The sequence below is a fragment of the Prionailurus viverrinus genome, chromosome F1 (assembly GCF_022837055.1).
Source record: "Prionailurus viverrinus isolate Anna chromosome F1, UM_Priviv_1.0, whole genome shotgun sequence".
NCBI lineage: Eukaryota > Metazoa > Chordata > Mammalia > Carnivora > Felidae > Prionailurus > Prionailurus viverrinus.
Genome location: NC_062577.1, coordinates 65246883 through 65273026, shown reverse-complemented (window position 1 = coordinate 65273026; position 26144 = coordinate 65246883). Strand labels below are relative to the sequence as shown.

General features: G+C 59.8%; 1 protein-coding gene across 3 annotated transcripts; it reads right to left on the bottom strand.

The window, feature by feature from the left end:
- Positions 1-40: 40 nt before the first annotated feature.
- On the bottom strand, positions 41-25368 carry SMG5 (SMG5 nonsense mediated mRNA decay factor). 3 transcript variants are annotated; one of them, XM_047841293.1, is made up of 22 exons: positions 25136-25368; positions 21410-21508; positions 20760-20883; positions 20240-20396; positions 18106-18195; positions 17081-17170; positions 16329-16407; positions 14146-14271; positions 14006-14074; positions 13651-13859; positions 12857-12994; positions 12145-12729; positions 10304-10479; positions 9263-9338; positions 8518-8693; positions 7324-7482; positions 4092-4151; positions 3407-3566; positions 2893-2983; positions 1976-2050; positions 1515-1653; positions 41-1320 (listed from the first exon to the last, which is right to left on the bottom strand). In XM_047841293.1, the coding sequence occupies exons 1-22, from the start codon at positions 25207-25209 to the stop codon at positions 1237-1239; spliced, it is 3036 nt and encodes a 1011-aa protein (XP_047697249.1). In that variant the 5' UTR covers positions 25210-25368; the 3' UTR covers positions 41-1236. The 3 variants fall into 3 exon arrangements, with proteins under 3 accessions (XP_047697249.1, XP_047697248.1, XP_047697250.1); XM_047841292.1 differs by having other exon boundaries at positions 17081-17265; positions 20240-20358; XM_047841294.1 differs by lacking the exons at positions 21410-21508; positions 25136-25368 and having other exon boundaries at positions 17081-17265.
- Between the last annotated feature and the right edge of the window lie 776 nt (positions 25369-26144).

The following is a 26144-nucleotide window of genomic DNA, read 5'->3' as shown; positions in this document are numbered from 1 at the left end:
TTAAAAGAAAGTGTACAGAATGGCACCAGGAGACAGGGAGTGGGCTTCGAGGGGTCTTTATTAAGTGATGCCTTAGTCTCAGTCTCTGCCAGGGACTGGGAAATGGGGGTGACCCCACTCCCCCTGGTTGTCCCAGACACGCGGTCTTAGAGGAAGGAGACAAGAAACCTGCTTTCCTCTGAGAACAGCCTGGGAGGCGAGGCTAGTGCTGGGGGAGGCGGCAACAGAGCCAAGACCCCCAGGCTCCCTTGGCCAGCCCCAGGGAAAGGGACCCTAGGGGGTCCTGGCCGGGGCCCCCCCACAACCTGCACTCGATGCTCCGCCCACCGCCCTGAGCTCTTCATGATCTCAGCTCCCACTTCACCTGCCACTGGCCCCGAGAGCCCCGGCTCAGCCCCTCCAGGACAGCAGGCCCCTGACCGGGCAGCTCTAAGGGCCTCGACAGTAAGGGGGCCGGCGGCCTCACACCGCACCCCCTCCTCGTACTGGCATCCCACTCGGCCCCGCACACGCCCACTGGGCGGGTGGGCCCAGGAGCCCTCACTGGCACACAGGCCTGCTCCCTGCCCTGGAACCGGACAGATGGAGAGAAAGCAGACGCGGGGCAACCGGTGGGCGGGCCCCTGCGGCGGCAGGAGGGGCGCAAGCCCTGGCTCTGCTAACGGTGCGGGCAGCTCCAGGCCCCTCTTCTCGAAGAGTCCCCAAGGCTCCAGAGCTGCCCAGCCTGCGCAGAGGGAGAACGGGAGGTCCTTGAGGAGGAAAGGGTCCGCACAGAACCAGTCAGATGTCTGGTGTTACCCAATTCTTCCCCCAGTGCCGGAGGGTCCGCCCCGGCCCCGACCACCCTGCACCGTGAGGAGGAGGGGCCCTGCCGCCCCTCCCCCTCGGAGGTCCACAGACCACTCCCGTGGAACACGGACGCCCGTGCCTGCCGCCTGCCCCCAGGGACAGCAGGGGGCCGAGGCCGAGGCAGAAGGGCGGGCTGGGGGCCCACAGGCCTCTCCTGCTCCAAGCACTTCCCTGGCTTTCCTGACGTCTTGACAACAAGGGGACCCGCCCTCCCAGCCGGCTCCGGGCCCTCCCTGCGGCTCCCGGGCCCTCCCTGCGGCCTCCTTTCTGCGTGCGTGCGTGAGTGAAGTCTGCGTGTGGTGGGGTGACTACAGGTGGCGGTCCTGGCTGCCAGGGAGGGCAGGAGAGATCTGGAGTCAGCCCCACTGCAGGGCCTGGGGGTCCATCTCAACCAATCTCCTTCCACTGCTTGTAGAAATCCAGAACATTCTTGATGTCCACACTGGCGTGTGCAGCGGCCTGCAGGGCTGCCTGAGGAACGGGAGGGGGGCTGATGGTGGGGGCCTGACCTCCTGAACTCCAGGACCATTCGCAGGGTGGGGGGGAGGGGCGGCAGAAGAGGAAAAAGTACCCGTACAGAGTAGTCGGGGGTGGGGGAGGGGGGTTTCTACTCTGGCACCCCTTCCCCGTTCACCCCCGCCCCCCCAGCTCCCCCTGTGACCCACCTGCATAGGGCCTGACAACGCACTGGGGTCATCCAGTGGGAGGCCCGTGACAATGGTCACCATGCCGCTTGGATCCTCCTCACCTGCCCCCTGGGCCAGGGTCAGCTGTTTGCAGCTGTCCAGGATCTTATAGAGGGTCCTGGTAGGAGGAGGAGGAAGAGGGTCGAGCCCCGCATTAGAACCTGGACTCCAGGATCACCAGGGCACGGGGGAAGCTGGGGACAGGGAGGGCAACAGGCAGTCAGGGGCAGTGTTTCTGGAAGGTGATGCTAGACGGTGTCCAGCGGGCCCGCGTACACTGAGCAAGGACACCAAGACTCTCAGGGCGACGGGGGGGTCTGGGGCTGCAACTTCTTACTCCCTCTGAGGGGACACGAACAGGTGGCCCTGGGCTGGCCCTGCTCAGAGAGCGGCGAGGCAGCAGCGACCTGAGGCCCAGGAGCGCCGGGCTGACGTCTTACCAGGCATCCGCATCCTGCCTCTTCAGCTTGTGCCTCTCGAAGCTCTTTCCCACCTCTTTCTGGCAGCGAATATACCTGGGAAGGAGGGGGCAGAGGGAGGCGGGGGGTCAGAGGAGAGGGCGGGCGGGCGCCTCACACAAAGCACCTCATTGTGGCCCCGGGGAGGGGGAGGGGCGCCTTTCTCCCTTCGCAGCTCTGTTCGGAGCCATTTCAAAGTGGCTTCCTGGCGGCTGAGCCCAGCTTTTCCTCCCGATAACACGGAGCGTTTGGTTCCTCCCAGGGGAGGAGCTGGAAGAGGAGAAGCTGCGGATGCTTTTCAAGTCAGGGCTTCTGGAGACCAGGCCCAGACAAGCGGGCTTTGTGCAGCTTCCTGGGCAGGCAGAGGCAGAGGCAGAGGCAGAGGCAGAGGCAGAGGCAGAGGCGGGGGGAGCAGGGGCCGGCCTCTCCCTCTTCCGCACCCGCCGCCTGCTGCTCTTCTGGCCCCAAAGCCCAAAAAGAAGGGCCTGTACTGGACAGAGCGCCGACCCACTGCCACCTGCTCGTCCCTGCATGGCTCCGGCGGGATGTGTGTGGGCCAGAGGAGGCGCTCCCGGCCCGGGAAACTCTGCCACAGGCCCGAGCCTAGAGCAGGAGCGACTCCTGCAGAGGAGCCCGCAGCCTGCAGTCAGAGGTCTGCCCCCATCTCCCTGGTGATGCCTTCTCCCGGCTGCCCCAGAGGCAGACACACTGCAGGTCAGAACGCCCCACGGGGCTCCAGGCCCACTGACCACCCTCCATCCAGTCTCCGGCCTGCCTTCCCGCGCAGTGAGCAGGATTACAAGCGTGTGTCTCACCCAGGGGAGCGAGAGCAAACATGCGTCTGTCGACTGGGAGACCGACACGGGGCTTAAGAGTCACCCTGCCGGGGCCCCACTCACCTGTTTCCTTTTTTAAACTCTGCCTCCAGGTATCGGATCCCATCCCGGGCCCCTGGGTGTTCCTTCTTCAGCAAATCCAAGCCATCGATCACTGGTGGGGGAGGGGGAGGGGGAGGTGGGGAAGGACAAAACACATGAGCCCGTGCCTTGGTGGCGTGGGGCCCTGCAGGAGGCCATCTGAGCCCGTTCCAGCACGTGCTGCAGGGAAAGCGGGGACTGTGGCTCCTATGCGGCTCCCGGGGCCTTTCAGAGCACAACCTGCGAGCAACGTACCTAGCGATTTACCAAGCGCGTTCACTTAGACTTCTCTGTTTCTCCCAACTGTCTCATAAGTCAGAGTTAAACAGAGATTGTCACACACACTTCACAGCTGAAGAAGACTGAGCTTTAGAAAGGCGGCAGGACTTGACTGAGGCCGCTGTGTGTAACCTGGGCCCCCATGAGGGTCCCTCAATTGTAAACCCAAAGCCTCTCGTGGCCACACTCTGTCCCCCCACCTGCCCAGTATGCCTACCTGTCCTCGGGATGATGACAATGAAGCGGCCACTGGTGGCCAGCTGGCGGATAACCGGGAGGTGGTGGCAGAGGGCCTGGGTGTCGGGGACGAGGTAGGGAGACATCGCCGACTGGGCCTTGGGCTGCTGCAGGCTCCCTTCTAGCTGAGAGACCTCGAGCTGGGGAGAGAGGCAGAGTGTGGGGCTGCGTGGGCCTGCAGCCTGGGGCAGGCAGGGGGAAATGGAACCCAAGAGGGTTCTTGTGTGGACGAGGGACTCCTTGTACCAAGGGCCTTGGAGAAAAAGGAGACAGAAAGAAGGGTAAGGGAAAGAGAAAGACAAGAAACAGACCGATGAAGGCGGAAAGGGCATTAAGACTCAGTGAGGAAATGAGAAAGGGAAGGTGGTCTGAGAGGTGATCTGGGTCAAAGTAAAGGCCACTATGGAATGGGGAGGCAGAACAAAGCAGGATGGGGGTGGGAGGCATGGATCAGAGCAGGGGTGGGGGTGGGGGAGACAGGAGGACGGGGTCGGGGGGACAGCAGGACGGGGTGGGGGGTGACAGAAGGACGGGGTGGGAGTGCGGGGGACAGGAGGACGGGGTGGGGTGGGGGTGGGGGGGACAGGAGGACGGGGCGGGGGTGGGAGGGACAGGAGGACGGGACAGGAGGACGGGGCAGGAGCACCCGAGCCCTGACCACTCACCTGGAGTCGTAGCTGGGCCATGTCCCGCATCAGCCTGTTCCGACGCGCTTCCTCCTGAGCCTACGAGGCAAAACACCACGTGCTAAGCTCGGGGCCAAGAGCTGGGCCCATAACCCTTTCCGCAGCCATCGAGAGGTTTAAGAGATCAGCCAAGAGGCACTGCCAGGGTCGGAAACGGGTGGGGCCTCATACAGAGTCAGCTCTCGCTCCGGGTGGTGAGGGAAAGGGAGGCTTGGGAGAAAATCGGTTTTCTCCGGCGGGCAACTTGTGAGCAGACACCCCGGGAGGGAGCAGGACGGCGGCCGGCTGCACGGGACTGTTCACCTCTGCTCCGCCCGACCCTCCCTCCGGTGCCGCCTCCATCACCGCCCACCTGCCAGCTTCCCCAAAGCACCAGCTCCAGCCCAGGCGGCCCCTTCCTCTCCTCACAACCTGCCGCCCCCAGCTTGGTAACAGGCCACCACCTGCCCAAGTCAGGAGGCTGAGCTGGCCGTGACTGTTCCTTCCCTCTCTCAGCTCCTGAAGTCACCGCTTTCCAGTCCGGTGACCGCACCTCCTTCGTCATCCCTGCACGACCGCGGTCTAGGCCGGTTCCTCCCGCCCTGCCGAGCACAGCCTCACTGGTCCCCGCCTGCACCCCAATCCACTTTCCCTGCCTACAACCAGGCAGGGAATGCTGCCGGCGCCGTCTGGTGCCCACCGTGGTCCTGACTAAAACCCTCTGATGGCTTTCCTTGGTCTTCCGGAGGATGTCCCAATTCCTTACTGGGGTCTAGAAAATGAGTTAAGGATGGAGACTTATCCTAAAAGATACTGGGGGGTGGAGGGGGAGCCACTGAAGGCTCTCTGATGAGCAAAGAGGTGTCCTCAGAGCATGCTTTAAGACATTAACCTCAGTGGGGGGACGGCTGGGTGGCTCAGTCGGCTAAACATCTGACTTCAGCTCAGGTGATGATCTCACAGGTTGTGAGTTCGAGTCCCACATTGGGCCGTCAGTGCAGAGCCTGCTTTGGATCCTCTACCTCTTTCTCTGCCCCTTCCCCGCTCTCGCTCTCGCTCTCTCTCTCTCTCTCTCTCAAAAACAAACATATAAAAAAAACACATTAACCTGAAACACACAATCCCATTCCAACCATCGGAATACACGGCTAACACGGATCTGGACAAAGTCAAGTGAGCAACATTCTACAACATAAGCGACCGATACTCTTCAGAACCACCAAGGTCCTGAAAGGAAGACTGAGGAACTGTCACAGACTGCAGCAGAACAAGGACACGTAAGAACCCAACGTGATGTGGGAGCCCAGAAAAGGAAACAGACATCAGCGGGAGAACTAGTGAAAATGAACGAAATCTACCGTTAACGGTGTCGTCCGGTCCCAACGCCCTGTCCTGACAATTACACTACGGTTCCGCGGTACGCACCTACCCCCCCCCCCCCACCCCGCAGCGTCCTGCACAACAAAGAACAGCCCCTTGGAGAAACACTGGTGGCGGAAGCGAGGGAGACGCGCAGAGCCTGTGTGATGGCCACCTTCCCACAGGCCCCGTGGGCAGACTGGTGAGAACGGCTAACGCGGTCACCGTAGAAGTCGAGCCCAGGAAATGAACGCTCAGGCTGGAATTGGAATCGGGATGCGCCACGTTCCAGAGGGGGCTGGGGGCGCCTGAGGCGCAGCGCAGGGGGCGGGGGTCCACCCGGGGCCAGGCAGCTCAGAGAGGCGGGCTTCCGAGCCCCTCGGGGAGACATGGGTCCCTAACCCGGGTCGATGCTGGAGCCTCAGGGCAGAGCCAGTCTGTCTACCCCCAGCCCCGGCTCTGCCGCGGTCGCTCCCTCTTGGCTCACGGTGCCTCCTCGTCCGGGGCAGGAGAGCGCAAGCACGCGCCTCACAGAGCTGCGCCAAGGGCTGACCGAGCGGCCGCAGGCGAAGCGGGCTTTGCACACAACCCTTGCCACGGCTGGAGGGGAACAGTGTGGCCAGACCACGGTGCCGAGGGAGACACCCCTCAGGGCGCACATCCGCAGCCCTGGGCGCAGCCCCAGCAGGCGATGTGACCTGGTGTCCGGAACCACCCGAGCGGGGCTTCCAGGAACGCCCTCTCCCCTCGGAACAGTCTTTGGGAGCTTCAGGCTAAAGGAAATGCCTACAAAAACTAACATTTTTTAAAGCTGTGTAATTTCCCCAGAATTATTTTTGTAATTCTGTGTTTTCCTCTACAGAACAGTAATAAAAGCCTCAATACGAAAGGTTTGTTTTTAACAGAACGTGCCTGCTTTGAACACAGCGAAGGGAGTTTCTGAGAGCCTATGCCCCTTCCCAGCCAAGCAGAGCATCCGCAGGAACGGGGTGCTCAGAGACGCGGGGAGGCCCGGGGCTGGGGAAAGGAAGGGCACAGGGGAGGGGACTGGCTTGGGACAAGCAGGAGCCCCCAGGCTTTGGCCACGATGCGTGGGCCAAGCTGCAGTGCCAGGCCCTGGCCCCCTCCAGCTCGGGGCAACGCGGGCCTGACCGTAGAACCCCGAAGGTTGGTCACGGAGCATCAGCCAGCCTCACACAGAAAGGACCACCTTGTTCACCGCTGTAGCCCCAGTGCCTACAGGACCGACTGGGACAGGACGTCTGGCACAGCGCAGACGCTCAGTCAGAATTCGGGGACTGAACTACCCAACGCAGAGGAGGCTGTAACTCCAGGCCTGTCCTACTCTGTGGGGCTGCTGGAGGTGGGAGTGACCCTACACGGCCTCTGGTAGCCAGTCCCGTCCCCCCCCCCCCCCCCCCCCCCCCCCCCCGCCCAGGTCCCAGTCTTCATCCCCTAGAGAGGAAGAAGGGTTGGGAGCACCTGCCGGGCACACACCCTGCAGTGGGCAGGGTGCCTGAGACACACGGCCATCCTGTCCACACAACAGCCCCAGGTCAACCCCGCCGACGCCATGTAACTGCTAGGCAAACAGGCTTAGCAAGGTCAGGTGACGTGCCCAGCTCAGACCCGGAGCAGACAGACACGGCCCTCGACCCCCAGGCGGTCTGGACACAGGCACCTCTCACTCCCCACCCCCTGGTCCGCCCGCCACTGCCCTCCCTGCACCCCCTCTCCCCGGGCTCAGTGTGCCAACCCCACTCGGCACGCTCTTCCATCCAGGGCACCCCCATCTGTCTGGGCCCCTCGGGCTGGCTTCTCAGTGAGCCTGGTGGGGAGCAGAGCAGGCAGGGAGGGAGGCGGGCCGACTCACCATGCGGATCTGGGCCTGGGCCTGTGGCAACACGCCCTCCTGCTCAGACTGGGCGATGCTGACGAAGATGCCGGCCTCTGCGCTGAACTGCAGGATGCTGCCTTGCAGGCGGGCGACGAAGTGGCCAAAGCTGCGGATGCAGCAGATGCGCACGACCGACTGAGGGGACACGGTGGTGGGGGGAGGGGCTGAGCAGGGCTCTCCAGCCCCACCCCACCCCCGGCCCCTGCCGCCCAGCCCCTCAGCCCACAGGAGCTCCTGGGAAGGGCCTGCATTCTGCGGGGTAGGAGAGGGGAGCACCGAGGCCCAGAGCCTCCGGTGCCAGGACAGGGACTCCCGGGAGAAGCAGACCTCCGGTGAAGACGGGAGGCAGGGGCTGCACTGGGAGCGAGAAAACCTGGGCACTAACGCCACCTCCCTCCCTCCTCAGGACCTCGTGTGTGACACGAGGGCATTAAGCTACACTGACGTTTCCAATCCATTTTCTGGCGGGCACGAGGACTCCTTCCCCTCAGACAAAAACCTTCTCTAGGACCCTAAAACGTAAAAGACTAAAGCCAGGCTTCTCCGGCTGGAGAGAAGCAACCAAGAGGCTCGTGTGTGTGCTGGGAGGCCGGCTCACCCGGCTTTCCCCACCTGTCCCCAGATGGCCCCTGTGGTGACGCAGATTCACGGGTGACCGGCCTGGGGCACCCGGGTGGCTCAGTCACTTAAGCGTGCGACTTCAGATCAGGTCACGATCTCGCGGTTCATGAGCTCGAGCCCCTCATCAGGCTCTGCACTGACAGCTCGGAGCCTGCCTGGGATTATGTGCCTCCCTCCCTCTGTCCCTCCCCGGCTTGCGCACCTCTGCGCGCACGCGCGCTCTCTCTAACGTTAAGTAAACATGTACGTGTGTGTGCGTACAAAGAGTAGTAGGCCTAGATGAGCAGCACTGTCTCTTCCAGCCCTAACAGTCCCTGTTCCGCCCCCTATAAAAGGTGGATACGCTGGAGCGAGGCCTGTCCTACAACAACTCGCCTGTAGACGAGCATCCTGCCAAGAAGGAAAGCGAGCTGCGTGGCTCTCCGGAGGAAGCCCTCCCGGCCCAGCCCAGCCCAAGGACACTCTCCCTGCCTGGACAGTAGGGCTGCCTGCTGTGCTGCCAGGTGAGACTAACAACGGAAGCTGTGGCATGAGAAAACCCATCCTCACCTCTTCTAAGGCGCTGAGCAGGGGCCGATCTGTGTCAAAGTTAAAGCGTCTATGGGCGGCCCGGAGGGGAGGCAGGTTACGAAGGGCCGTGTCCTCTGGGAGCAGCAGGCTAGAGGGCAGGTCAGGCAGTTCACCACCTTCGAGAAGGTCCTGGACCTCGGGACACAGGGCCAGGCCTGGGAGAAAGAAGACATGTGAGACCACCTGCCCTGTGGAAGCCCCCGGAGGACGCGGCCCTTCTTCCCCTTGAAAACAGAGAGGTGGACACACGGGGCCATCCGCACGGCTCGGAAAGACCAGAGCTGGTTGGGCGGGGGCAACGACGGCTCGGAAGGGGAAGGCTCCCCGACGGCAGGGTGGAAACGAGGAGGGCACGTCTCTCAGGCGAGGCCGCAGGTGGGGAAAGCTGGAAGGCGCCAGGGGAGAATGAGCTCTGGAGGCGCAGGCTGACTCGGGGACAGGCACGGGCACCAGCAGCCGGCGCTGCCTCCCAGGCTCCCCTCGCTGCTCCCGCCCATCCCCTTGCCTTCCCCGGGGAGCACACTCCCTGGCCGACCGGCAGGGCAGTGTCGGGGGAAACCGGAGACGCAGACACCACAATGGCCGCTGTGTGGCAGGTGGCCGGGCAGTGAGGCCCATTAACCTCCTTACCCCCAGGCTGGGTTACCAGGAAGGGGGGGATGGGCCTTGTGGGGCCACCGAGGAGGGAGAGGGGAGGGGAGGGTGGTGCCAGGGCCTCACTCACCAGACTCCTGGAGTTCACCGGCAGCTGGCAACAGGTTCAGCAACACAGACAGGCGATTCCACAGGCTCTGAGAGCTCTGGGGGGGAGCGGGACAGGAGCGAGAGGAAAGACTACACCTGGGGTCTGGGGCGATGGCCACAGACCTAGAGGGAGCTGACGGGAAAGTTCACAAGAGAGGCCGGGGACGGGCTCATGGAAGACTTGCAAAATAGGGAGCTGGCCCCATGAGGAACGAAGGGGGCCCATGGGCCCAGCTGAACTTCATCACCAGCTGCAGCTTTCGTGGGCAGGGGCGAGACCACAGGAAGGACCCTCTGGATCTTGGGAGCGGGAAGAGCTCGAGTGCTGGGAAGGCACCTCTCCGAGCCCCCACGTGCCCACTCTGGGGCACCCGTGTGGAGACATGACCCCGCATCCCCGCCTTTACCACACCTCCCTTGATGACCAAGGACGGTGAGTAACCAGCTGCCAGCAGACATAAGCACACACCCAAGGGCGTGCCTGGCCTTGACCCAAGGGTCTTCGCGGTGGAGCGGAGCGCTGCTGTGATAAAACACCTCCGGGCCAAGGCCGCAGGGCCATCGAGGCTCAAGACAGACTGGACCTGAGAAGGCGCCGCTGCCCCGCTGTCCTCCACGGCGCCAGCCTGACACCTGACTCTGCTGCTTCCCCGCCCCAACACCTCCGCCCCTGGATCCTATCTCCGCGGCCCCACTCGGTGTGCTCTCCTCCCTCTGGACTCTGGGACCGGGATCAGAGACCAGTACCCCCCCCCCCCCGCCCCCAGCATTCATCAAGCCTGATCCCAACCACAGGCATAATGCCCAGCGCTATGGACACAAAGCAGAATAGGCAGCTCTTGCTTTCACCATTCAGAGAATTTGTGTCTCAGCCCAGGCCACAGGCTCTTGAAGCAGAGGTCACATCTAACCCTTTCCCCATAAAAAGCCTAAGGGCCCAGCACAAAGCAGGCGCCTGACGTGCTGGAACCATGTGAGGGGGCCCCTCCGCCCCACCTCCCCAACACCCCCGGAGCCGCACCTGCGCACACACGACGATGAGCTCCGGGTTGGCCCGCAGCCAGTCCAGGAAGACCTTGACCGCAGGAAGCAGGCCTTCAGCCGCCAGCACCTGCAGCTTCTCCTGGACACTGCGCTCGTTCCGACAGGAGCGCCCGCTGGACTCGCTGCCCTCCGACTCGGAGCCGTCCTCAGAGGCTGTGGCGGGCACAGAGAGGGGGGTGAGCCGCAGGCAGGCGGCATCAGGCTTCAGCCCCAGGGCTGGGGGGCATGCTCGCCCGGACTCTTCGGAAGAATTCTGATGTGACAGATGGGGAATTCACTACACACTCTGCCTCATTTCTCTACACCCGCTAACGGGTTGCTTTCAGGCAAGGACCCTGGTGCCTTTTAAAACATGCGTCTTCCTGATCCCGGCAGATTTGTGAAGAGTCCGTAGCCGGTCGCTCGAGCGGTATTTATGAAGGACCTGCTCTGTGCTAGAAAGCAGGGCCGACACTCAGGAGGGGGCCACTGGGGGGGAGCCAAGGCACACAGAACTGAACTACGCAGCCCCCAGCTGTCCACCTGTGCAGGTCAGAGCCCCGGGCAGGCCCCTTCGCCTCCGCACATCAGCCTCCTCGCTTCTCGGATTCATTCCCTAAGTCCCAACCACACACAGGCACAGCGTTAGGTTCCGAGGACACAACAGACCAAGCACAGACTGCCCTGCCCTCAGAGACTCCCAGTCAACAGACGGCCTCACCTGAGTACTAAAGGCCTGGAAACCGTGGAGGGGCGGAGGCTACAGGAGCCCACGGGAGAAAATCTAACCTAACCTTGGAAGAATCCCAGACCAAGCGATTTGAGGGAAAAGCCAGAGGGCAGGTAAGAATTAGCCAAGCAACAGGCTCTGGGCAAGTGGGGGGGGAAAGTACACTTCAGACCAAAGGAGCACGGGCCACAGATGCCTAGGGTCAAGGGACAGCACAGGGAGGACAACTCCTCCACCACAAGGGCTGCTGTGAAAATTAAACAAGACAACACCCAGGGCACCTGGGTGGCCCAGTTGGCTAAGCGTCAGACTTCAGTTCGTGATATCGTGGTTCATGGGTTCGAGCCCCGCGTCGGGCTCTGTGCTGACAGCTCAGAGCCCGGAGCCTGCTTCGGATTCTGTCTCCCTCCCTGTCTGTCCCTCCCCCACACTTGCTCACTCTCTCTCAAAAAAAATTTTAAGGGGCGCCTGGGTGGCTCAGTCGGTTAAGCGGCCGACTTCGGCTCAGGTCGTGATTTCACGGTCCATGAGTTCGAGCCCCGCGTTGGGCTCTGTGCTGACAGCCTGCTTCAGATTCTGTGTCTCCCTCTCTCCGACCCTCCCCCGTTCATGCTCTGTCTCTGTCTCAAAAGTAAATAAACATTAAAAAAAAAAAATGATTAAAAAAAAAAAAAATTTTAACAAGACAACACCCGACGACAGTCCAGCCCAGTGCCTGGCAGACAACAGGCTCAGTAAACACTCGCTGTGCCAACTGGGTGCCCCCTGTGCAGGGAAGACCCTAGGAGAGCGGGGTCCCTGGAGCCACCTGCCCCGGTGGGACATGGGCTGGCACCAGGGGGAGATGGCAGCGGTCGTTCGGGGAGCAAAGAAAGCCCCACACCCGCAGGGCGGGGGGTGGGAGGAGGGGAAGACCACGAAACAGGCGGGGCGGCACAGGTGCTGGGAGTGAGGAGCCCGCAGGAGTGCGGAATCCGGGAAAACGCTCCCGGACAGCACCACAGGCAGACGGCCGAAGGCACGGCAGCAAGCGCGGGGATGCAGGCACTGCGGCGAAGAAGGCGGGGAGGGGTGGGCCCGGGCAGGGCGATGACCAGAGGCCCAAATACCTGGCTCCGAGGGCTTGTCTGCGTCTCCGTTGACACAGGGCCTGCGGCTGGCCGCGGTGGGGGCTTCGGCAGGGGGCTGGAGGAGCAGGTTGCTGAAGGTGGGGGCCAGTCGGAAGCAGCGCTTGGTCTGGAACATCTGGGTGGACATGGCTTGTAGATTGCTGGCGATGCTGGCCTCGCTGGGGCCCAGTGGGCCGTTGAGCGACTCGGGAGCCTCTGACCTGGGCCGAGGGGGCTCCAGGGCTGGGGACCGCGTCCCCTCCTCATCCTCAATATCTTCCAGGTCTGATCGGGACTCTTGGCTGTTCATTTCCGAGTCTGTCTCCGCATCAAAGGCCGTTCCCCCACCTTCCAGACTCTTGTCGGAGCCGCTGTCCGAGCCCTCGCTGGCCCTGGCCGAGTCACGGCTGGAGTCCGACTCAAAACCTTCACTCAGGTCACTGTCGTCCCCAGCTCTGGGTGGATGGCGACGGCGGCGGAGGCAGGAGAGGCGGGAGAACTTCCGGCTCTTTCTGACCTCGCCAGCTTGAGGTGCTGCGGGAGGGGGCTCAGGGCCCGGCGCCTCCTCCTTCTCCAAGGGCTCATCTGTGCGGACACAGCAGAGCCCAGAAATTCTAGGCGCTCTCTGGTACCACCTCTAAGCACACCTGTTCCCCCTCCTCGACGCGGCGCCCCCGGCGAACCTTCCCCGGCCACGCCCCCATTCCCGCACCTGTGCCATCACTCTGGAACGCCGGCACGGGGTTCTCGCCCTCCTCCAGCTCAGCCTGTAGCCGTATGTTGACGTGATTGACGAGGTGGGAGAAGAGGGCCAGGGTGAAGGCGATGGCCGCGCTGTACTGCTTGGACCCTAAAGCCAGGGGAGCCAGGCGTTAGGGCCCAGGGCTCCGACGAGCGGGCGCCCGCGGCTCCAATCCCATCTCGTGTTCTCAGCCCTTCCAAGGATCCAACTACCCCTCGAAGCCTCCTCTAAGGAAAACAGACTCCTCAGGTCTCTGCATTTAGAATGTGCCAGCTCGCTCTGTGCCTCCTCGGGCAAGCATACCCTCTTGTGCCACGCCGTCCTCTCTGGCTCCGATGCCTTCACACCGGCTCCTCCTCGCGGCCCAAGCACCTGCACACCCAGCCCGGCCTCTCCCGCCCTCCCAGGCCGGCCCCACACACACCTCTGCCGGGAAGGCCCGCAGAACTGCCTGACTGCCCCCAATAGCAAGCTCTAAACTCGGTCGGCACCCTCAGCTCACTATCCTGCCCTCTCGTCCGCCTGGGTCACGGCCAAGACTGTGTCTGTGGGACTGGAAGGGGTGAAGACACGCAGTTGCCCTCGTTCCTTCACCAGAGCAACTTCAGGGTGGGGTTCCCCGTCCCTCGCGCTCCCACAGCCAAGCAGTGACACAGGTGGCGACGGCGCTGCTCACGGGAGGAAGTTCAGGAATAAGGAGCTATGGGAAGAGCACCGAGGACCCCGGATGCCGGGGGGAGAGGGCAGGGCACACAGGGAGTCACCTGCTCTCTTCAAGCTGTGCACACCCATGAGACAGACGATGACCATCTGGAAGATGAGAAGGTCCGGGAGGAAAGCGTAGCCACCCTCGTAGTCCTCCTCGCCCTCGCTGGCCAGGCTGAGGTTGGGTGAGGAGGGCAGGTAGAAGAGGCACAGGTTGAAGTCCTCCAGGACCGACTGGCAGAGGGATGTGAGCTCCGCGTCCACCGGGCTGCGGGAGGGCAGGAGCGGCAGGGAGGTCAGAGATGCGGCCTGGGGCGGGCACCAAGAGCTGGGGACACAGGGGAGACTTCGGAGAGAGCCGCCCCGCCGGGGGCTGGCAGGATGCGCTCCGTGTGCCGGCCCTCTTCCGCTCACCTGCTTCTGGGCTGCAGGAGGCTTTGCAGGTACATGAAGTTCACCAGCAACCTCTTAATGTCTTTACATCTGGAAGGAGAGGAGCCCCAGGTAAAAGGCCAGCAGCCGCAGGGCCCCTGCGCCCCACAGGCCCTACTCACCGCTTCCTGCTGGGGGAGAGTTTCCGAGTCTCACACTTCTTTAGCTGGTGGTACATTTTGGCAGCCTTGTCATACAACCGCTTGAGATTCCCATAGGCCCCCTCAAAGGACACCTCCGACTGGATGCTGTGGGAGACGCAGAGGGAAGCTACAGGCTCTTGGCGGCGGGGGGAGGGGGGACGGTGCTCCGCTCTGTTTTAGGGAGCAATGCTTCTGGCAGTACAAGCTACCCCCAGCCTCCCCTCCCACGGACACACTCAGGGTGAAGGCCATCTTTCCAGATTAAATACAGACACGACCTCTAGATCAATCAAAATATAATTAACGCCTTCGCTTCCTCTATATTCACAAACTCAAGTTCATCACCGTCCCTAAGATACCCTTTGTCTTTTTTACAGTATAGAGCACTTAACAGGTAGCAGTCAACAAGGGGCGACCACGTACAAGGGTATTTACACACACAACTAAGTGTCCTTACGACACTCCTCTGAATAGGAGGAGTGTGTACGGAGTGGTCCCCACATGTCAGGCACTGCACCTGTCGGCACATACGCACGACAAGATGGAGCCTGGAAGGACAAGAATGCGGCCAAGGCCACACGGCTAACGCATGGTGGAGAGGAGTCCCCAGCCCAAACCTGTCTCACTACGGCGTCTATGACACCAGCACTGTAGTGTTTCTAATGTCTTTTCTGGGGGAAGAAACCTCTTCGTCATAAAGAACAAGGTACAGAAAAGGGTATCTGCTTGTGAGTAAAAGGTAGCCACAAATTTTTTGACCCTCCTTCCATCCACACGTGGGTTTTCTGCCTGCTCCCCTTTAATAGAGGGCCAGGGGGAGAGGACGACGCAATGCAAGTGCTCTGACCCACAGAACACTGTGGAAGTGACTTGGCCAGCTTCCAGGCTCAGGCCATAAAGGACTGACATTCTATTTCCACATCTCTTGGGTCATACTTCACTGTTGGGAGCCCTGAGCTCCCATGTAACACATCTATCTCTCCTCAAGAAAGACCACATGGGGGGGGCGGGCAGATGAGCCTCGCTTCAGACCTATCAGCCCCCAAGGTCAGCTGAACACCAGCGACTGATCCTAGACAAGGCCACCAGGGGAAAAGAACCACCCAGCTGAGTCCTACCCAAATGCCTGACCCAGGAACGACGAGATGTGCTTAGCACACACAGCAGGGCAGGACCTTAGCGGGCACCTTCCAAACCTGGATGTGCTGGGCTCTCTGGAAATGATTCACCCTAAATCACAACCATGAGTGTGATGAGGAACCAAGGACAAGAGGGCATTCCCTGGAAGGCATGTGAGGCATAGAGAAGATACAATGGAAGGCTACAAACCTGATAACTATATTTAAGAACGAATACAGTGGCATCCGTGGGGGTGGGGGATGGGGGGTGTCCTGCACGGATTCAGAAAAGGAGACAGGCACCTCGAGAGCAAATACTCTGTTGATACAAGGAAGAGCTTTCCTGGACCAGGTGAACCAAGGAACATGGCACGTGGAATTATGAGGCGGGACCATATCTTATACTTTAGTATTTGATCAGCAAAGTTATGAAGACCAGCTTATTCCCTCTGCCTTGAAGCCGGGTTTATATCAGCCTGTCCCGCACGTGACCGGCTGCTCAAGTTTAAGGTGGCCCTGACTAGGCGGCAGCAGGTGAGTCCCAGCCAGTTTATGCCGATGACGGCCCGGTCAGTGGCACCCCCACCTACCCGGCCCCACTCGGGGATGCTGACTCAGCAGACTGCCCACCCGAGTCCAGGCCTCCGAAAACGATGTCCCTGATTCTGAGAGCGGAACGTCAGCACCAGGGAGGCAGCGAGCCACCCTAACCCTAGCCCACCCTGTCATCGGGTCACCTCAAAACACTGAAGATCTACAGTTCTGCAGTTCTCGTCATCCGTTACTTCGGTAACATTTCACTGACTAGATCGAATTTACTTTCTTCAAGACGGTGGGCAGTGTTCCCGGCCGCCCCAGTTCCTACACATCCAGGTGGACTTGTGAAAAGCAGCAGGGCTGTGTCAGAGCGCCCCTGACAGGAGGGACCCCTCAGTCTCCGCTTCCCCTATTTCAGCCAGGAGCTAGAAAAGGGAGGCGAGAAACCCGAGCAGGAGCAGCACGGACGTGACAGCTGGGCCGGGGAAGGGACGGGCGAATGCTCACCAGCGGAGGTAGCAGTACATAGCTTCCACGTTGTAGTACTTGCTGCCCGCGAGCGTGCCCAGCTGGTTGAAGGGCATTCCTGGAGAGAGAGAGACGTCACAACGGTCTGCGGACACGATACGCACCCAGAGCTCCCAGGACCAACGGGTGCCAAGCGGCGGCGAACCCGGGGGGAGAACGGGGTCTCGGGTGACGAGCAGTGGACTCTGCCGCGTCTCCAGGGGATCGCCGATCGCAGACTCCCTTCCTATCAGTCAGTCTAGTCCTGCCCGGCCTGGCCTACCGGGGATTTCAGCCCCCGGGGGTGTCACCCCCTCACTGGTGCCTGTGGCTCTCGCAGGGGTGATGGTACGCCACGGAGCCCTCTCCTCTACCCCGGCTCGGTTTCTCACCTCGGAGCTCTCCTGCCTACGGGCTAATAATCCTCACCTCTCCCTATAATGGAGCCTCAGCTCTTCTCTCTGTGCCTCCTGCGGGAAAAACAGCTGAAGCGGAGTTTCCTCCTCCCACAGAGACCTCGGGGACAGGGAAGCCATCTTCTCGTCCTTCCCCTCTGCCTCCCTCCTTAGATCAAGACTGCATTTCTCTCGAGCGTGCGTTACGAGGGGGACAACGCATAACCGAGGTGAAGTGTGGCGGAACCGAGCGCGGGGGGACCTAGGGAGCCGGCGCGGCCTGCCTGCTGTCTCAACGTGGTCTTCCTCTTGGAAAACGCGGCTGGGTAGGGAGGCCCAAGCGGGGGTGCCACTTACCAATCTGGGGGGCTACTGACAGGGCTTGATAGTAAAATCTCTCAGCTAGCAGCTCGGTGTCTACGCCAGCTAATTCATTCTGATACCGTGCTGCAGGAGAGAGGAGGAAGAAAACTCCGTGATGCCGCGTTTCAGAAAAACGTCCCCTCGTCTGGGAGTCCACTCTGTGCAGCTGTAGTAAGAGCCTGGGAGGAAGATAGCTGAGCTAGGAGGCAGGCTGCTTGGGTCTCTGGCACAATCTTAACTCTGTGTGACCATGAACAAATCGTTCAACTGTCTCTTGCTTGTGGGTAGCTTCGAAATGTAGAGACTATTTGGTGTTGATAACAGGCTCTTGGTTCTCTCTCCCCAAGGAAGGGGACCCACGGCAGATGTAACTGCCTGCAAAGACCTCTGGTGTTTGGATCCAGAACGCAACTGGACATTACCGTCCTGTAACGTCCAGACCTTGCTACGGACACCTGGTCCGTCTAACACGAAGCAGCTTGCCTCTCCCTGTGCATACTGCTTATCAGAGGTCCAGAAGTGGGCTGGGGCCAAGGAGAGGAGCCTCAGGAAATAAAAAAGAATCCTACAGCCCCCCACCAACAGCCTAATGAGGAACCTTTGGCTGCCAGGACTAGAGACCCAGGGGCCATCAAGCAAGGGAGCACTTTTTCCCTCTGAGAAACATCTGTTGGGCAGGTAGGTCCTCCACGAAGTCTAACTTCTACTCCTCCAGGAGTCCGTCAAGAGAAAACTCCAAAGGAGAAAAGCACCGAATTAAAACCTTCCTAACCCACCACTGAAACCGAGTTACCACTCAGACTTTCTCAAAGTTCATTTGCCTTCTTCCGTGTTCACTGAACCTTTCTGCTAACGGAAAGGCAGCGAAAAGAAGGGAACATCGAATGACTGAAGGAAAGAGTCACAGCGGCCAAACGTCCCCCTGCTCTCCCAGCACCTAAAGGGCGGTACCAACAAATGAAGCCGCCTGCCGCCTGTCCCGGAGCCCCGAACAGAAAACAAAGAGTTCAGGTTCTTACACAAATCCCCCAGGTACATGAGACATCGGTGGCACGCCATCTGTGCCCAGTCCATCTCCTTCCCTGAGGCAGACACTGGCTTCTTGCATCCTGAAAAAGACAGAGAAACTTAGAAGTGCATCCCCCTGCCTCCTACCTGGGGGGAAACACCTTTCCTAGGTGGAGAAAGGAGATCAGAAATCCACCGCTAGTCTCGAAAAGACTGTGTTACGGGGCACAGAAGACACTCATCCAGGACACAGGTTGACAGAGGCTTGCAGGTAGGAGTCCTTCATGGGAAAACCACAAACCAGAGGAGACAGGCTAGGGTCCCAGACCTAGGACAGTGCCCTGGGGAATGGCTACGTGAAAGGTCATCACAGAAGGCTTCTAGAAAGGACGAAGAGAAGCTCCGGTGTCAGGACAGTCTTGGGTGTCCTGCCTGAGTGGTGAGGGGGACCAAAGCTGAAAGGTTTGGGTACAGACGAGACCCGCCCGGGAAGAACGGCCTGAATGAGGCCAAGGTAAGTGCTCCTGGCTTCCACCTGGGGGGCGGAGGCCACCCCCCCCCCCCCGAGAAGGCCGCCCACTGGACAGTCTGCCCACGAGGGAGACGGGTGAGCTTGCCTTGCATGAGGACAGGCGTGGCCAGAGCCCCATGTGCTGGGCTCTCATCCCCCCTCCCCCAGCAGCTGTGTAACCTCAGTTCAGAGAGCCTGAGCTCTTTGGGAGGCAGTTTTCTCACGTGACAGGGACCAGTCCGAGCGCTGTTCAGTGTCAACTTCACCGACCCTCCAGCAACCCCATGAGGTGGCCGCTCTCACCACGGAGAGCTGTCACACAGCGCGTAAGCGGCAGAGCCAGGATTCAAAAGGCAGACCGGCTCCAGAGCCCGTCCCCTCGCCCACGCCACCTCACAGCCACCTGCTTGCTGTGTGACTCCCACTCCGAAAAGCCCTTCCTAGTGTTTTCTACAGACACCGCTTAGCCGGCTGCATGAGAAAACATCGGTGAGAAGGAAAACGGGAGCTTGGGGAACTGATTCTTTGAGGTAAGGGTTCTTCACCTGTTTTTGGACCGTGGACCCCGCTGGCCATCTGGTACAAGGCCTGTGAGGGTGGTCTTAAGTTAGGTTGTTTTGTTTTTATTTTTAAAAGTTTATTCTGTGAGAGAGAGCAAGCAGGGGAGGGGCAGAGAGAGAGGAGGGAGAGAGAGAGAATCCCAAACACTGTCGGCTAGGAGCCTGACACAGGGTTTGAACCCGTGAACCACGAGATCATGAACTGAGCCGAAATCAACAGTTGTACGCTTAACGAACTGAGCCACCCAAGTGCCCCTTGTTTCGTTTCTAAATAATGTTTTGTAAATGCACGAAATGCAGTGCTGTGCTTCTGGCGGGAGAACGCTACCGTGTGGTGGCGGGGTCACAAACCGGGACCCAAAGGGTGCAGCAGCGCAGGGGCAGGGAGGTGAGGAGGAAGGGGCTCGGGGGTGGAGGGGAGGAGTGCCAGAGGGTGGCCAGACTAAAAAGAAAACCGCCAATGAGAGACGGAGGTACAGCACGGCCACCGACCCTGGGGCAGGTGCACGGAGACACGTGCTACCGTGCAGAAGCGTCTGTAATCCCTGGACGTTTCCGAGACCTTCGGTACTTACAAAAACACTGGGAAACAATCTCTGAAGCTAAAAGAAACAGTGCCAGGGGTGCCAGGCTGGCTCAGTCAGCAGAGCGTGCAGCTCTTGATATCGGGGTCCTGAGTTTGAGCCCCATGTTGGGCATAGTAATTACTTAAGTACAAACTTTAAAAAAACAAACAAAAGAAAAAGAAACAGTGCCAGCCAAACTCAACTGGGAGAAGCCGATAAATGTTATTGTCTTGCAGAGCCAGCCCTGCTCTGGATCAGTCCATCCCTCCCTCCGACTACACCTCAGTCTACAGTCCCAGAACAAAAGAAACCCTTCTCTTTCCCGAACATCTTCACCCTACGTCACGCGCTTGCTTGGATGAACCATACTCCCCGAGCCGCGTGCAGGTCTTGCTAGAATCCTCCAGCCCGGCCAGGTCACAAGCTACGCCGACCCGGAAGAATAAGAAGGCCAGATGCGGAGGCGCGGAATCTTGCTCCTCAAGCCCGCCTTTCAGATTTCACTGACCTATGAGGGGGTCGGTGACGTGGGTCCAGTCGATGCAGCACTGAAGCTCCAGCTGGTAGTGGGACTGGATGTAGAGAAGCAGGTGCTGGTAGAAGCCAATCCCGGCTACCAGATGTGTCCTGTAGGCACATTCCAAGGTGCTGCGGCTGTGGATGTGCTGGGCGTCGGGAAAGGGAAGGGGCTGGCTAAGCAAGATGCTCAGAGGGCGGTTCCCCCTCCCTAACCCCGTTCCTTCGGGAGGAAGGTAACTTATCCTCTTGGCTCTGAACTGCATCCACACCTCTTCTCGCTCATGAGTGATCCCCACACCCGTAGACCCACTTCTCTGGTCTTCCCATCTGGGATGAGGCTCCTTTCCTCCCCGATCCGAAGTACCCCTGACCCCCTCCCTCCTTTCTGCCATCTTCTCCGCGGCTCCTCTTTCTCCAGCCATGTCCTGGCCCACTTCCTAGCTGTCTCTTCCTTTCTTAGCTTCCCTCTTTAGACACATTTCTTCTCAGGACCCAGGACCTCCCCTTACCTTTTTGTTAGTCTTGATAAGCTGAATAACTTCATAGTACACCTTTCTCCACAGCAGCTCCTCAGCCTTCCTCCCATAGTCCACCGGGTGCAGGAACATGAGCTTGACGCAGAGCTCACGCAGCCTGCAGGTACAGAGGAGCACAAGAGACTGACCATCCTGAGCGGAGCAAGGAGGCCTCTGCCAATACCCGGCCGAGAAGTCCCTGTGCCTCCCAAGAGACATCCAGGGTCAGTCTGCATGACCCAGGACAAAGAGCAGTTCTGGGGGGGGGGGGGGGGGGGGGACAGTGGGAGCCCCAGAGGATAGAGGCAGGAACAGTAAGAACTTTAATAGTCTTCTTCTTCCCCTGCACATTTCTCTCCTTTTTTTCTGCCTCTTTACCCCATCTTTCTTTCCTGTCATGGAGCAGCATGGCCAGCCCCCCAGCTCCAATGCCATTCGTGTGGCTCCAGTCTGTTAGATGCAGGAGCTTCAGAGAGAACGAGGGGTCCCCATCTCTTCTCTCAGGAAGGCCAGAGTTCACAGCCCGTTATTGTACCACGAGGCCAGGAGGTAAGAGAGAACAGGTGTCTATATGCGACAGAGTTTCAGGCAGAGAGGGGGTAGAGAAACCGTAAGGATCTGCGGTTTTGCAGTCTCCAGCTTACTTGTTCCTCAGGCTAATGTTCTCTGGTTTGAACACTTCTTGATAAGCGGTTTTGTTGCAAAGGATGAGGTCAAGTCGATGCACGGCCTCCACCACAGCCCTGGAGAGAAACACAGGCAGGCAGTCCCTGAGCCATGAACATGTTCACGCAGGCTGGGGGGCCTCCGATCCTGGAGGAGGAGCTACAGAATTAGGGGAAGTGGGCGGGCTGCAGGCTGAGCAAAACAAGACGAACACAGTCTCCCTCCGAATGTAACAGCTCTCCATCCCAGGGGACGTTTGGCAACAACAGACGTTTCTTATTGTCTCCACTTGCCCCAGGGGTTTGAGGGTGTGGGAGGAGTTGCTACTGACATTTAGTGGGTGCTGCGAGACACCCCACAATGCACAGGACAGCCCACCACAATAACTACCCAGCCCCAAACATCAACAGCGTCCAAGTAGAGAAACCCTGTGATATAAGAAGGTAGACTCTTCTGTTAACATTTATTCATTTTTGAGAGGCAGAGAGAGACAGTGTGAGCAGGGGAGGGGGCAGAGAGAGAAGAAGACACAGAATCCAAGCAGGCTCCAGGCTCCCAGCTGTCAGCACAGAGCCTGACACGGGGCTCGAACCCACGGACCTCGAGATCATGACCTGAGCTGAAGTCCGACACTTAATCAACTGAGACACCCAGGCGCCCTAGGAGGTAGGCTCTCTTAATGCAAAGAGCCTACACTGTGATAGGCAGAAAATCTAGAGTTTGATCCCTGGCTGTGTCTGTCTAACTCTGTAACTTTGGGTAAAGAACCTAACCTCTTTAAGTCTTAGTTGCCACATCCGTAAAAATGGAGAGAACAGTAGCAGCTACCTCAGAGGGCTGTCAGAATTCAAGAAAAGAATTTATATATGACATTGATATATGGTAAGCATTCAATAAACAATGGAATGAATTAATTATGCAAGGGTTTATTATCTCTGACATAAAAGAAATGCATTCGTAACATAAAATTCTGTTTTTGAAATAGTGGGATATGGGAAAATGGCAGCGGGGGGTGGGGACTGAGCTGTTTAGGTGTAAGGTCTCCTGGATTCTGCTGAAGGAATTCTTTGATATCAGGGTGTAGGCTCTGGGTGCTCGGTAAAATATCTAGCTCGTGTCCCAGTTCTCCCATCTGCAAAATGGAAATAATATCATCACCTACTTTGTGAGAGTTAAATTAGCTACTACACAAAGCACTCAGAACAGTGCCTCATACATGGGAAGTATTCAGTAAGTGTTAGTTTCCATCTTTCCTGCTATAAGGCTAATGAGGAGACTACAGACCTGAAAACAAAGGAAACTCTACAATGGATGGCTAAGGAGCGCCAAAGGGAGGTGTCATCTCTAGAAGGGCGAAACCCAGAGGGTGACGGACAGCCGCCGTGAGAACAGGTGAAATCAGACACAGCTCTGGGCACAAAAGCTACCAAAAAGGGGAGAGTGATGATCCCCCAAACAATCCAAGGTTGTTTCGGAATCCTGAAACATGTGCTCCTGGGCAGGGGAAGTGGGCCACCGCAGGATGGCACGCTGTGCGGGCTCAGGTGGCTCACCACTCACGGCTACCTTGTACAGGGCATGGTGACCGCCAGCACCCAGAGTGGGTGGCACGGTGATCTAGGCCTTCTCACAGGCAAAACTGAGAGCTCAGCATTTCTCCAAACACCCTCTGGGCCTGGAGAGGGGAGCCAAGCCCTTTTAGCCAGCCTGGCCCTTGATGCCAGGGGTGTGACTTACTCTATGCCAGCCTAGTTCCCCAGGGCGGGGCTTTTTGATGTCAGTGCCGTGCACGAACGTAAGAAGTGTGCGCATATGTCTTTATGGACAGGCTTCAGAGTTCTCCTTAGATTCTTGATCCAGATAAAAGGTTAATAACCATTACTTTAGGAAGTTCTAATTGCAAATTCCTTTTTTAAAAAGTAATCTCTAGGCCCAACGTGGGGCTCCAACTCCCGACCCCAAGATCAAGAGTTGCACGCTCTACTGACTGAGCCAGCCAGGTGCCCCGAAAAACATCTTTTGTAAAGTCCGTTAACTGGCCTAATTAACTGGTATTTGTGGCCCTTCCAGAATTCCTTCTGCTGCTGCCTCTTCTTCTGAAGGGCTTTAAAACATTTCAGAATTTCATTTCTGTAAGCAGACTGTGGGAATTTCCCGAATTTACTGACGCTCAGAGAGACAGTTTCATAGTCTACCAACACATTTATCTCGGGCACGGCAGTCAGACCTTCCTCCCCCAGTTCCTTCCAACAATCACCGCGGCTTTAATAAAGGACAAAAACAGAGACCTGCTGCCTCACGTTTATTTCCACCCGGCTCAAAGCCAAGAGCATACAATCCCAGGCAGGGGTACCCAGGGGCACAGATGTAAGGCCACCTGTGCAAACGCATCACCTCAGGTCAGTCCGAGCTGTGAGGGCGGCGGCTCGAGAAAAGAACCAGACCTGAGAAGGATCAGGATGACCAGAGCTGTTACCCGAAGCTGGAGACCAGGAAGGAATCTTGCAGGCAGAGCCCACGCTCTGACAGGCAGCGTGACATTCGGCAGCATGACAAGGCACACGTGCCAGCCCCAGCCAGGTCCGCGCTGGCCCTGAGACGGCGGGGGGCAGCCCGCAGTGGGAGCCCGGGGGCTGCTGGATCGGAGCACTCTTCTATTTTTGGGGCAGCCTATACCCCCCTGTGCCTCTGCCTGACAAAGCCCCGGCAGGCAGGATGCCCACTCCAGGGAGAAGACAACGTGCTCTGGCCTCTTTCACTGCCAGGAGGGGGCCCCCTGCTCTGAGCGGGGTCTTCTGCAAACACCCCTGTTCTACAGAGCTTGAGCCCAGCCAACAGCCCAAGCCCTACTCCCCACCGGAAAGCACAAAATTCAACTTGGTCTCAAACTTCACCCCATTCTGACCCAGTTCTGGAGCCCATGTTCCGGCTGCACCCCGCCCCCCCAAACACACACACCAACGCCCCGCCCCCCCTCCCCCACCCCAATCCTTGACCCTGGGTGGGAAGACCTCATGCGGGCCTGTTCCCAACAGAGGGACGGGGGCTGGAGGTGTCCTGAGGAGTGCCAGTGGCTCTGTGGAAATCAGAAACCAGGAATGGAAGCTGTCTGGCAAGACACCGTAGTCATGAGGCTGGGAGGAAGCAGAGGACTCTGGATCAGGAGTCCCCGGGTGCCCTGAAATGGGCTCCCATGACCTAAGGACACTCTGGACTCAAAGCCTTTCGTGGCCCGTCCAAGCCAACACAACGAGCCTTCAGTCTCTCCCCCTCTCTTCATTCAAACTCCCCCCAAAATTAGAGCCACGAGGGGCTTCAGAGCGCATCCCACCCCGGCCCGTCCCCTTCAGGAGGCCCAAGGTCACACGGCGAGCGGCGAAGCGCCCGGCCCCGCGGACCGCAGCCCAGGGCTGTCCCCTCCGCGTCCTGCGGGGTTCGGGGCGCCACTCCCTTCCGGGTTTGCTCCGTCTGCGCCCCTCCCTCACCTCCCGGCCCGGCCGCCCGCCCGCCGCACAGCCGGGGCCAGCCCGAGGCTCCCGGCCAGGGGCCCAGCCCACGTGCTTCCCCAGGCCGCCCAGCCCCGGCCCCGGCCCGGCCCCGGCGCCCACCCCCGCCCCGGCCCGCACCCGGGCCCCGCCCGCCGCGGCCCCGCCCCCGCGGCGCCCACTTCCCCCGGCGGCCGCACGCACGCCCCGGCCCCTCACCGGTAAAGCCGCTTGGTGTGGAGGACCTTCGCCTCGGGCTCGCTGCTCTCCCCTGGGGGGGGGCCTTGGCTCATGGTGCCCGGGTCCGGGGCGGCTCCCGGTCACAGGCCCCCGCCGCCCGCCGCTACCGTCACCACTGCCGCGTTCGGCCGGAGCCGCAGCCGCCACCGCCGCCGGCCCTGCTCGGCCGCCATCGCTGTGAGGCGGCTGCCCGCGACGGCTCCTCCTCCGCCTGCCAAATCTCGCGATAGTGGCGGCTCAGCGGCGGGCCGGCGGTGGGGGGGGGGGGGGGCGGGGGTGGGGCCCGCATGCTACCAAGTCTCGCGAGGCTCGTTTTCCCTCCCGGGAAGTTGCCAGAACTAACTCTGGGCAGCGCGGCTTCTCTCCGGCCTCTCCAAGTCCTTGCGAAAAACTTTATTGACAAACCTGCCAGAGAACGGACAGTGGACCCGGCGAGGGGCTGGGGCTCAACTAAGGGTCGCGGCAGATGGGCCCACGGCCAGGAGCGAGACTTTGTTTTGCGCTGCGGTGGCCATTTGGTCCGCTCTGCCGACCCTACACCTGTCCCCCCATTTGAGTCGCGTCTCTCTCAGGTTGCAGGTGATCCAGTTCTCCCTTTGCCCCGGTGCTTAAAAGAACAAACGAAAGTGTATGTGAGAGTTTCCCGGGGAGAGGAGGACCGTAAGAGTGAGGCCCCTCCAAGACGTGACCCTCGCGCAGGCGCCTCGCCCTCAGCTCCCCTACCCCACAGCCTTCCACTTGGCTGTCTCTCAGCAGCCCAGCAGACATTTCTTGAACGCCTGCTGTCTTCCAGCCTTGGGTTCTGGAGACACGGGCGAAGAGCGATCCAGACCCTGTCCCGCCCTCACAAAGCTCAAGTGACTTTGGGGTGAGGTCCCACAGGAATGAGAAGCCCCTCTCTCACGTTTCTGCCTTGGAAAGATTACCTTGGATTCCTATTGCTTTCTTGGCATGGAACCTAGGCTAAAAAAAAGCAAGGTATCTTGGG